Source organism: Miniopterus natalensis, chromosome 8, assembly GCF_054644295.1.
Source record: "Miniopterus natalensis isolate mMinNat1 chromosome 8, mMinNat1.hap1, whole genome shotgun sequence".
Classification (NCBI taxonomy): domain Eukaryota; kingdom Metazoa; phylum Chordata; class Mammalia; order Chiroptera; family Miniopteridae; genus Miniopterus; species Miniopterus natalensis.
Window position 1 is genome coordinate 14,135,111 of NC_142088.1, and position 11,662 is coordinate 14,146,772.

At 40.4% G+C, this 11,662-nt stretch overlaps 1 protein-coding gene across 3 annotated transcripts in view; it reads left to right on the plus strand.

Annotated features, from left to right (window-relative positions):
- FN1 (fibronectin 1) overlaps positions 1-11,662 on the plus strand; it is a 63,965-nt gene that overhangs the window by 49,371 nt on the left and 2,932 nt on the right. Inside the window, exons 36-45 of one of the 3 annotated variants that reach the window (XM_016196757.2) lie at positions 659-835; positions 1,620-1,709; positions 1,943-2,122; positions 3,271-3,360; positions 4,321-4,422; positions 4,660-4,766; positions 5,705-5,843; positions 8,261-8,425; positions 10,270-10,395; positions 10,893-10,999. In XM_016196757.2, coding sequence (XP_016052243.1) covers positions 659-835; positions 1,620-1,709; positions 1,943-2,122; positions 3,271-3,360; positions 4,321-4,422; positions 4,660-4,766; positions 5,705-5,843; positions 8,261-8,425; positions 10,270-10,395; positions 10,893-10,999 — 1,283 coding nt within the window. Of the gene's footprint in view, positions 1-658; positions 836-1,619; positions 1,710-1,942; positions 2,123-3,270; positions 3,361-4,320; positions 4,767-5,704; positions 5,844-8,260; positions 8,426-10,269; positions 10,396-10,892; positions 11,000-11,662 lie in introns of all 3 variants that reach the window. The other 2 variants (XM_016196756.2, XM_016196758.2) reach the window with 2 other exon arrangements.

The window sequence follows — 11,662 nt, forward strand, 5'->3', positions numbered from 1 at the left end:
TAAATGGGATCACTTCAGAATGTTAAAATGTTAGTGTTATGACTGAGGACTAACACCTAGTTTATGGAATTTGTTTTTATAGAGTTAAGTTTGGTAAGGACATGCTGCCTTCTACTGTATCTTAATAGGGAGTAGTATTGGACAAAATTGGGCCCAGATTCTATTTTTCTGCCATATCAATAACTCTCAGAAATCGTATATAAAGTGTCAAAGTTTCCTCATCTATAAATAGGGATTGCATTCATCTGTGGAGAGGAAAGAATATGAAGCCTTATAAAAATGACAAAATACTAGCAATGCATGTATATATTATTGCTGGTCTGCCATATTATTCTAACTCCTACACATATTTTACATTTTAATAAATTAATAATTTTAACATTTATTGAGGGATTTGTAGATGCTATAAAACCAGACTTGGGAACCACTGGTAGTATCTGTAACAAGCTTTTCAGTCCTTTAAAAAAAAAAAAAAGTGACTATTTTTATATTCTAATTACTGTCAACCTTTGTTTCTGGATGCCACAGGTGAAAAGCTATACATTGTCATGTGAAGAAATGGATGTCTTTGGCGTCTAATAAAAAAGCATTTAAAAATATCAAAACCTTACCTATATGAGCCAGCAAGGCACTAATCTCTGGCTTTGATCCCTTGCAGATGTCAGCCCTCCAAGACGGGCCCGTGTGACAGATGCTACCGAGACCACCATCACCATCAGCTGGAGAACCAAGACTGAGACGATCACCGGCTTCCAAGTGGATGCCATGCCAGCAAATGGCCAGATTCCAGTTCAGAGAACCATCAGCCCAGATATCAGAAGCTACACCATCACAGGTCGGGGAGCTCACTGTGCCCGCCACATTTGTTCACTGCCGCTCACATCAGTTAGCTCATTAGTTATTCTATCACTTACACTGAATAAATTTATTTTCAGTGTTCTAGGATAACCCAGCTCTATTCTTTAAAAACTTATTTTCAAACCATGATCAGACGTAGTTTTGTCCTGTGAATGCCTGATTTTATCTGATGTTTGTCAGAGAAATGGCATAAGTTCCATTCATCATTTTGATTTTTAATCAATGTACCCTTTCTTATATTAAAAAATTGTAACATAATGCTTACAACCAAAAGAAACTAAAATGGTTTAACATTAACATAGATGATAAAGCATAATTAAATTTAAAAAATCAAACAACACTGCTTCATAAAGATCAAAGTTGTCATCAGAGAACGTTCAACATCTAGGTCAGTTCAGGTCTCTTTGAGATTCAAAATTCTGATTCCAGTTACCAGTCAAAGACCATCTGATTATGATAAAGAGAAAACACTCAATAGGTACTCACCCCTCATTCTCTAGGAGGGCTACTGCTGACGTAGCATACTTGTATTCTCAGATTTATTTTAGCCAGTGTCTTTGAATGCACCAGTGATTTTCTTTTGAGATATGTTTCTCATTAACAGTTAATACCCATACCATGCTCTAAATGTATTGTTCAAATGTGAACCACTTCTGTGGTCCATATAAATATGTGTTGGTAGAGGAATCATAAATTGCAGATGATTTTGAGCTTCCTAGTAAATCAAGGTCAGATAAAAGCCTTCTCTTCACAAATCTCAGGTTTACAACCCGGCACTGATTACAAGATCTACTTGTACACCCTGAATGACAATGCCCGGAGCTCCCCTGTCGTCATTGATGCCTCCACAGGTAACTATATTTTCTACTGAAGAAGTGCCACTGACTTATCTGTGACTGGTCATGTGAACTTGAGAAACAAAAATGAGGCTGATTTTTTTTATTATAGATCACAGTGAGTCATTTTGACAGTTTACAGAACTCTTGGATTCTCTCGAGTCTGTTGATAAGGGCTGGGAAAAGAGTGTGGGTATAATTTTCTTGGGTATTTATTTCCTTAGAGACTTAATTTTGATTTCTTTTAGCCATCGATGCACCATCCAACCTGCATTTCCTGGCCACCACACCCAACTCCTTGCTGATATCATGGCAGCCACCCAGTGCCAAGATTACTGGTTACATCATCAAGTATGAGAAGCCTGGGTCCCCTGCCAGAGAAGTGGTCCCTCGGCCCCGCCCTGGTGTCACAGAGGCTACTATTACTGGTATTGCTGCTTCCATACTGTCATTTTCCTCCTTACTGCCTAGGACACAAAGTGCTTAGCAGACTCCACTGTGTTTTTGATGCTACACCATGAGAAGGAGAAGCCCATTTCTGATAACCTCAAAGAGCATTCTCTCAATAGGCGCTGTAGAGCTCAGCACATCCCAAAAGGCATGAATTCTTGCAAATGAAGTAATTTCAATACTGTTCTAATGGCATAACTAACATATTTTTATTTGCTAGATGCTTGCGAGATACTTGTCAGTCCAGTCTTAGAAAAATGCCTCGTTCGAGGCAAACTAGCTCCTTTAAGCCTCTCCACCCACTGAACTCCCTAAAGATCTGACGCTCTTGCAGGACTTGCGAGATTTCCGCCTGCCATTGCCCCTTGTTACCCACTTTCACAGCATAGGTCTCGAGGCAGAGTATCCCCAACTACCATATTGGAGAGAGTGCCTGACACAGGGACTAGGAGGTGTCCGTTTCAGTAGGAAAGATCTTAGGCCTCTGGTATTTCTTTTCTCCAAGAGATTAAATTTTCCAACTGTGTATCGGGGATCATCTGGACTTTAAAATCCTATAGAACACACAAGTACCAGAAAGAGACAGTTTTGTTAAGAAACTTTGGGGACAGGAAAATAGAATCAGATATGGGAGGAGTTGAATTGGACACTTCCTCTAGGGACCCCACAGAGATTGATCATGCTCTCCTGCAGAACATTTACCTGTCCTCTAACTTTTCATTGATCCTGTCACTGAGAGCCAGTTGGTCATTAGGCCTAAGCAGATTCATGGATACAATCTGCAATGATCTCTCCCAAGTGTTGACTCCACTGGCCATGTACAATTCTGATAGATTAGAATTCAAAAAGGCAAAAAAGCGCACATGCTAAAAGAATGCCCAGGAAAATTTAGCATAAAAGTGCTATTCAGATGTCAGGTTTGATCATGAGATCACTAATTTGCTAAGTGGTCATCACATGCAGAGTGTTTGAGTGTTTATGGAAGAAAAGTGAAGTCAGTTTTACCTTTCAAGGGGCCAGCGGCCAGAGGGAGAGGATGCTGGCTCCCCAGGAGTGTCTCCCTGTGAGAGCAGTTTCCACCTGGCTAGCTGAGCCCACAGACATAACCTGGTGATCTGTCCTTCAGGTCTGGAACCAGGAACCGAGTATACCATCCAAGTCATTGCCCTTAAGAACAACCAGAAGAGTGAGCCTCTGATCGGGAGGAAAAAGACAGGTAAAGAACGAGCGCCTTCGGGATAATGGGGAGATGGTCAAGACAAAACTAATTACAAATGATTAATTTTGCAGTGAAAATGTTCTCCGCGTTTCGGTGCATCTCTCATGGAACCTTTTTTTCTAACTGCACAGTGTATATGTTGTGCTCTTTGAGAGCAAGGATGACCTAACAAACTCTTAGTTCAGTTTCATTTTTTCCTTGAATTCAATTTTATTTTTTCCTTAACCCATCAAAATAAAGCCTTTTATTCACCTTTAAAAGTTTCAAAACAGATATGAAAATGTATAAGTGAAATGTCTATTCTTGCTATTTGTCTATACCTTTCACTGAAGGTTAAAAATGTTTTTTTAAAAAAAAGTTGGGAGAAGAATCCCTATTTTTCTTTATTATTTGGTTTCTGAAACTTGGAACTGAAGAATGTCTTACTTTTTTATCCAATTTCAGTTTAATTTGAAGAAAATACTGTATTTATGCAGATAGAATTTTAAAAATGAACATGTATGTATTTTTATCTATTTTTTTACCATTTCAAACCAGAAACCGTTGAACCAAACCTCTGGAATTCTTATACTGCAGATGCTGATATAATTAGTGTGAATTCTAGTCCTTAAAACGAGATTCTCAAATGAAAAAAGGGAAAAAAGGTTGCACATTTCTGTTCTGCTGGGTTTAATTTGATCAGAGGCAGCTTCTATGGGGCTCAGCAGTCTGAAGCTTTGTATGATAAATTCATACTAACACTTCTTTTAAACTCTAAAGAAATCTTTGATGGAAAATAATAATAAAGATTTCTTTCTGGAAAGAAGTGTTTCGTGATCTAAGAACTGCTTATTTTCCAGGGCCTTTGATCAAATCAATAAATAGTCATTGTTGCCTGAATTGATAATGACTACTGCTGGTACTTCTGGGAGCTTATAAACTTGCTTTGCTTTTTTGGCTCTAACCTCTCTTGGCTAGATGAGCTTCCCCAACTGGTAACCCTTCCACACCCCAATCTTCAAGGACCAGAGATCTTGGATGTTCCCTCCACAGCTCAAAAGACCCCTTTCATCACCAACGGTATTCAGCTTCCTGGCACTTCGGGTCAGCAGCCCAGTGTTGGGCAACAAATGATCTTTGAGGAGCATGGTTTTAGGCGGATCACACCGCCCACAACGGCTACCCCTGTAAGGCATAGGCCAGGACCATATCCGCCGAATGTAAATGAGGAGATCCAAATTGGTCATGTCCCCGGGGGAGATGTAGACCACCACCTCTACCCTCACGTTCTGGGACTCAATCCAAATGCTTCTACAGGACAAGAGGCTCTCTCTCAGACAACCATCTCTTGGACCCCATTCCAGGAAAGCTCTGAGTATATAATTTCATGTCATCCAGTTGGCATTGATGAAGAACCCTTACAGGTAATAAATTTCTCTTTTTACTTCTGACTGGGCAGTTTGGAAAGGAGTAAACTACATAACTAAAGTGAGCAAAACTCCGATGTCAAGTGGCTACATTTCTGGAATCTCTTCAAAGGTGGCCCACTTTAGCCCTGATTTTTTTCTTTTTAATCTCAATATGGTTCTACTTGGTTGGGGTGGGGGGGAGGGATGCACCAGAGTGTCAATAGCTTTTATTTAGCAGAAAGAATGAAATCCTTTCTATTCTTCTCACCTATTTGAGCCTCCTTAGTAATACAGATAAAGAAATGACCCTAGAAAAGAGAGAGAAATATTCTGCCTGAATTTAAATTTGTGCACATCAGGGCTAAAATGCCATCCTATGGTTTGTCCTTGGAGAATCCCATTACCTACAGCAGGTCTAAGGAGGAAGAACTTAGGTGAAGCTGTGCGTATCAGCTGTTAGAAGTGATTGATTCTCTAAATTTAATTTGTCTTGCTGGTATCAATTTTATTGTGTTCTTAGTTTTAGAAAGTGGCAGAATTTTAAAAACTGACTACAACTGTGGAAGATTTATGAGCTTCGAAACTTGCGTTGGAGGATTTTCCAAAGTGTCTTCAGGACCCTAGAGGGGGTCAGGTGCCACCTTGCGTGGGATGAATAAATCGCCCTACAGTGTTCACTTCCTATGTAAAGGGGGCATGGCCAGGGTTCCCAGAGGGCTTGTGTAGACCTGTGGCTGCAGCAGGGTGGAACGGGGACTGTCTCTAGAATTACTAAGGGCTCCTGGTAACTGGAGCACATGGGACTGATTTTTGGCAGGAAAATCTTGCAGGGAGAAGTGATGTCTCCTTTTACATTGTTTACACAGTGAGGGTTATTGATAAAAGAATAGGGAAAGTCATGGGATCCTTCACTAATGCCTTCTCCCCTACTTTGGATGTGCCAATAATGGTAGTTCCGAGTTCCTGGAACTTCTTCTAGTGCCACCCTGACGGGTCTCACCAGAGGCATCACCTACAACATCATTGTGGAAGCAGTGAAGGACCACATCAGGCACAAGATTCGAGAGGAGGTTGTCACTGTGGGCAACTCGGGTATGTGAATGCCTGTGTTCTCCAGGCCCAGGGTCCCCTCTGGGGGATGCTTTTTCCACTGTTACTGTGGTCCTTTAACTTTGGGAAATAATGTTACATTATGAAGTAAATGAGCAACTTTAAATTGAATTATTTTCCCTTCATAGTATCCTGGTATTTTTTTTTTCCAAAATTTTTTTTTTTTAGTTGATTCCAGGAGAGAGGTAGGGAGAGGGAGAGAGAGAAACATCAACGATAAGAGTCGTTGATGGGCTGCCTCCTGCACGCCCCCTACTGGGGATCGAGCCCGCAACCCAGGCATGTGCCCCGACCGGAATTGCACCATGACCTCCTGGTTGACGGGTCAACTCTCAACCACTGAGCCACGCCGGCCAGGCTATTCTGATGTCTTTGTAAAATGCATACATGTCTGACAGAGTCCCAAACAGTGATATGATGATAGAACTGGAACAAGCTTCAAGTTATTCAGTCTGACACCCTGAGTCCCTGCCAATGAGTGCCGGTCTGAGTTGACAGAGGGCACAAATTTCCTGACCGGTTTGCTCAGACTGTCTTCATCTTCACCTTCACCATGCTGCTGTCCTCTTGAGTGATTTTTAAGTACCTAGTGAAACGGATGACCTGCAAAAGGAAATTCCCCATTTGCAGACATTAGGGACAGCTGGTGTTTGTTCCTGATGTCACATGCTACCAACACAGCCCATTTCTGTCCCAAGGGCTCCCTTATTCCAGTGTTATTTCTTTTTTTTTCTCTTCTGATTACATAGATCCAAAACCTCTTATCGAGGTTAAGTGGTCATTGACTCTCCGCAGCACCCGGGAAGTCCTTTTTAAACCAGGAGTGTGTCACTTGGCTTTTCAGCCTGCAGCAGCTGAAGATTTTCCAGGGAACATTAGATAGGCAATAATCAAAACCCTGAGTCTCGAATCTTCCAACCGGAGGGTTCTCTAGCAGCAGGGAGTGCTACTTCTTTCTCTGCCAAGTGACTGGCTTTATTTCTAGGGCCAGTTTCCTTAATCTCAGTCTCCTTTCCCATTGGACTGTGTTGTTTTACGTGTATAAATGCCTGTGAATTAAGCAGTTCAGTGCCTGGAGGGGGTTGGGGGGGGTGAGAGGCTTGTGCTAGTTGTAGTCTGTATCCATGGTAACACATACATGTTTGCCTTAGTGGTTTTACTAGAATACCATGGAATTTATAAGAACACAAGGGTCTTTGTATTTTTCCACATCCTTTTTAGAAAAAGATTCCATCTCCATAGGTTGAGTCAGGTGGAATTTTAACTTCTGGCTTGTTGAACCCCATCGTGGCAACTGTAAGTTCTTCCCATTTTTCTTTCCGCCTCCGTATCCCCAGCAGTGATATTCTGCACTCTAGCCAGGTTCCCCTGGCTGTGAAATGTCTCAGATGTCTTAGCTTCTCCAGAACTCTATTTTTTTTTCCAGGGTGTTTTCCTTTTAAAATATTAGGCACTTCAAATATCTACAGCTTTTGAGCTCTTGATTTTTGCACTGTAAACAGAAATATACACTGTAAGATTCAAAGACACAGAAGTTCGTTTATTTAATTTTTAAAATAACTTGAAACAGGCTTTGTTCATATAAATTATGTTACAATAAGCTTTCCCAAGACACAAAGACCGAGATCCTGGGCAACATGAAGAGGGCCCAGTAAGTGTTCCTAATTCATTCATATCCCATTGCTTCCTCTTATCTGGAACAATTGATTTTACTGATAAAGTAAAGCAGTCCTACAGTTATGATAATAATGTACAAGATCTCAAAGTTTTATACTCTTATGCAAAACATGCAAAAATAAAAGTAAAGATCATGTTATAATGAGATATAAAAATGCTAAAACTTTTGCAGTGAAAGCAAAAGATGCCCACTAATGATTATTCTTTATTTGCTGAGCACGTTTGAAGTGTTGGTAATGGGCCAATACTCTGAATTCATGATCTCATGCAGTCTTCACAAAATCCTGAGCAGGTAGAGATATGCTGGTATCATCCCCATTTTACAGATGACTGACATAATAACTAGTTAAAGGGCACTCGGGTGCCGATGGAGAGGCGTTTCCAGCCTGCATCTCACTGAAGTTCTTAACTCCCTTAAATTGTATCCAGATCTGTTCCATGTTCTATAGACTAGATTTACCAGAAATGATCTTTTTAGAACTGATGACAAAAATGAAAGATGGGTCCCTTTTAAGATGCCTTTTCAAGTTTCCACTGGCAACATTGAAGTGTTGTTTATTAGAGCAGCTGTTGCGTTGATGGAACAGGGGAATGCTTGTTAGTACTGTGGGGATTTTTGTTTTGGATTAAGTCATTATATGGAATAATCAGTGTTTTCCTTTAGTCCAATACCAGCAATAAAGTGTCTTTTTTGTTGCTTTTCCCTCCTTCTCTTCATGTAGTTCACCAAGGCCCACCCCAGCCTGCGGATGACGCCTGCTTTGACCCCTACACATCTTCCTACCATGCCGTTGGAGAGGAGTGGGAGCGGTTGTCTGAATCTGGCTTTAAACTCTTGTGCCAGTGCTTAGGCTTGGGCAATGGTCATTTCAGATGTGATTCATCTAGTGAGTAGCTTGCTTTGTCCGTCCACCCGTCTGTCTACCTCTTCCAGCCCCGTGCATTCGCACAGTGTGACAAAGAATCATGTTTGGCAGACACTGGCTCTTCCAAACATGAAGCAAACAAAGGGAGACTGCTTGACTCAAAGTAACATTTTGCATCATAGAAAAATGATGGGAAATTTTACTTGGGGAAGTCTGCTTCATTTCCAGAGTGGTATGCCAATACGACAGTTACAAATACATTTGTGATGGTAATATGATTTTTAAAAAATTTCTGTTAAGATATATGAACTAATCCAGACTCTTTAGAGCCAGGTCAAATGAGAGACATAAGAAACCCCAAGGTTCTTGTAATCTTTGGTATGGAGTGAGCTTAGAGTTAAACATTACACTCAGAAACACTGTCTCTTTCAACACAAACCGAACATACCCTTATTCTAGTACACACACACACACACACACACACACACACACACGCTCTCATATCACACATATGCAGACACATCAGGTAGCTTGAATTTTCTAAATAATGTAGGGAGTGCAGATAACCTGTAGATAATTAAGAATCTTTAATTAAAATATCTTTAATTTTCAAATTATAAAAAGATTGTAATATATGAATTATTTTTCAGTTAAAATGACCCGAGGAATTACTATGTTTAGAGATTTAATAGTAGAATGTATGAACCTTTTATTTGTGACTTTTTTTTTTTTTTAGGGGATGTATTATTGACAACTGGTTCATTTTTATAGGTGTTCACCCCTATTCCTTATAGTAAACAAGCCTTTATAGACATATCCAGAAATCACATTTGGAGAAATAAAACATAATAGATTTTTTTCAGAGTATTTTACTTAATTTCTTATATAAATGGAATGGTTTAATTCAGACTAAAACATAAAACAACTAATTTTGTCAATGCAGACTACTGTGCCCGACTGTCTGGAAGTGGAAAGATGGAGCAGCAGAGGTGCCAGGCTGCTTAGCAGTTGGCATTTTTAACATTTGGCATCAATTAGGTGGTTTTTCATTTATGAAACGGAACTACTTTTAAGTTTGTATGTTTATTTTCTATATAAAAGTTAGGTGCAATTTTGGGAGCAAAGCTGTAAGTTAGTTGATTTACGTGATTCTTTGGCTCAAATTACATATTCTTTGCTTAGCTGTCATAATTGTCAGTTAACTTAAAGTTTAAGGAATGACTGCTAAAATGGTAGTATATTGTTTTACAACATTCTGAAGTGTGTTTTGTTTCAGTATAAACCTTGGAGATTAAAAAGTCATCTTTTATGTATAGTAGTAAAGATATATAACTGTGACTATTAGCTATCCTTAAAACCAGTCTTATTTTTAGGGATAGTAACCACTGATTTATCATTTTGTTTGTTTTTATTGTTTTAATACACAGGCTCATTCTTTTCCTCTTTTTATTTACAAGAAACAGGTTGTGGCATATGGGGGTTTTTTGGTTAATTGACCTACTTTGTATCCAGCATCTCTGCAAATCCAGGGTGATTTTCTATTTCTGAAATACTAAATCCTACTTTAGTTTTACCTTAAAAGTGAGAATTCAAATGAAGGTCACTGACTATTCCTGTGATAGGATTATGGTAGAATAAATTGAATCTTAAAATAGCCTAGAAAATGTGAAATGGTGAAGATAATATTTTAAGATCCAGCCTCCCAAAAATGGTTTGTCATAGGCATGGTGGCTTTTAACCTTCCCTATCATTCCTTCCAGATGCCTGGCTTTTGAACTCGTGTGTGACACGTCCCAGTGCGTTCACTGTCTTGGGAGCCAGAACACACCACTAACTCTTTGCCCCTGATTTCCCCCACCCCACAGAGTGGTGCCATGACAATGGTGTAAACTACAAGATTGGAGAGAAGTGGGATCGTCAGGGAGAAAATGGCCAGATGATGAGCTGCACGTGCCTCGGGAACGGAAAAGGAGAATTCAAGTGTGATCCTCGTACGTTGCCACAGATCATTTTTAGTGCCTTATCAAGCACTCCTGCACTCATTACTGGGCTGTAACTCTTATCCATAGAAACAAGTAGAGGTTTTAGGTCTCCCTGAAGAGCGAACAATGGGTTTGTTAATCTTTTGATTTGGGAAAGCAGACAAGCTTCAAAAATGAGCCGTGATTTAATGTTATTACAGGCACTTTAGCACTTTTCCAACCTGAGTGTTTTGATCAAAAACTGCAGTGAAATGTTATCAGAAAGCTTTATGGGTCTTCAGACTCAACTTTTAAAATACGATCTCCATCTTCTCAGTTATTAGATGTAATTTTTGTAAATGCTACCCTATGGTCTGTGCAGCAGTTTCTCTATTACGAATGATTCCCACAAACGTGGTGTTTTGGTTGTGATGATGCAAATTCAGGCGAGAAACAGAAGCCACCTTCATACTGGGGTCCTGTCTGTCTGTTCTGTCTCATGCGCGCTGACTTGTGTCTCTGTGTAGATGAAACAACATGTTACGATGAAGGGAAGACGTACCATGTGGGAGAGCAGTGGCAGAAGGAATATCTCGGTGCTATTTGCTCCTGCACGTGCTTTGGAGGCCAGCGGGTAAGGCTCCCTGCAGTTAGATTAGGTCAAGATAAGTTGATTCGGGGTTGAGCTCCTTGTGTGTATGCTGTACATATGGCTGTGGCAGTGCCCCTTACGAAATGTTGAAACACCTCATTTCCTGTTGGCATGTAGCTGCCCACGTAATACCTTCTCCAGTCGTCCCCTTTTGTGGCAGCCTCTGCCCCTCCCACACTCAGTATTCTCAGGCTGTCTCTCTCCTTCGGCAACTAAAGTGTTCAAGTTGGTAGAACAGGTGCTCCTGTGGCATTGTTGTTAAATGTCTTGAATAACACCCCAGATCGAAGACAGTGCCCCTTCCTTCTGCCCTCGCTCAAAAAATAGATTCCTGCTATAGGTCTGGCTAACGATATGGGATGTAATGATATGCAACGGATAGAGGGAATGAGAAAGGTCCTGGCTCTTAATGATAGAGTAGCTAGAGACATTAAATTAGCATATGTTGAAAGCTAAGCTCATCGGATAAGGCTCTGAATGGGTCTGCCAAGTAATACAGTTCCTACATAGGCTGAGATCAGCAAGAAGTTTCATAAAAAAGTGTAAACTAGGTGGGATTTAGGATGGTTCAAATTTGATTGATGGAGGGAAGGGAGCAGAGAGAGCAGAGTAATCATACCCCCTGGATGGGAAGGGGCTGGCAGG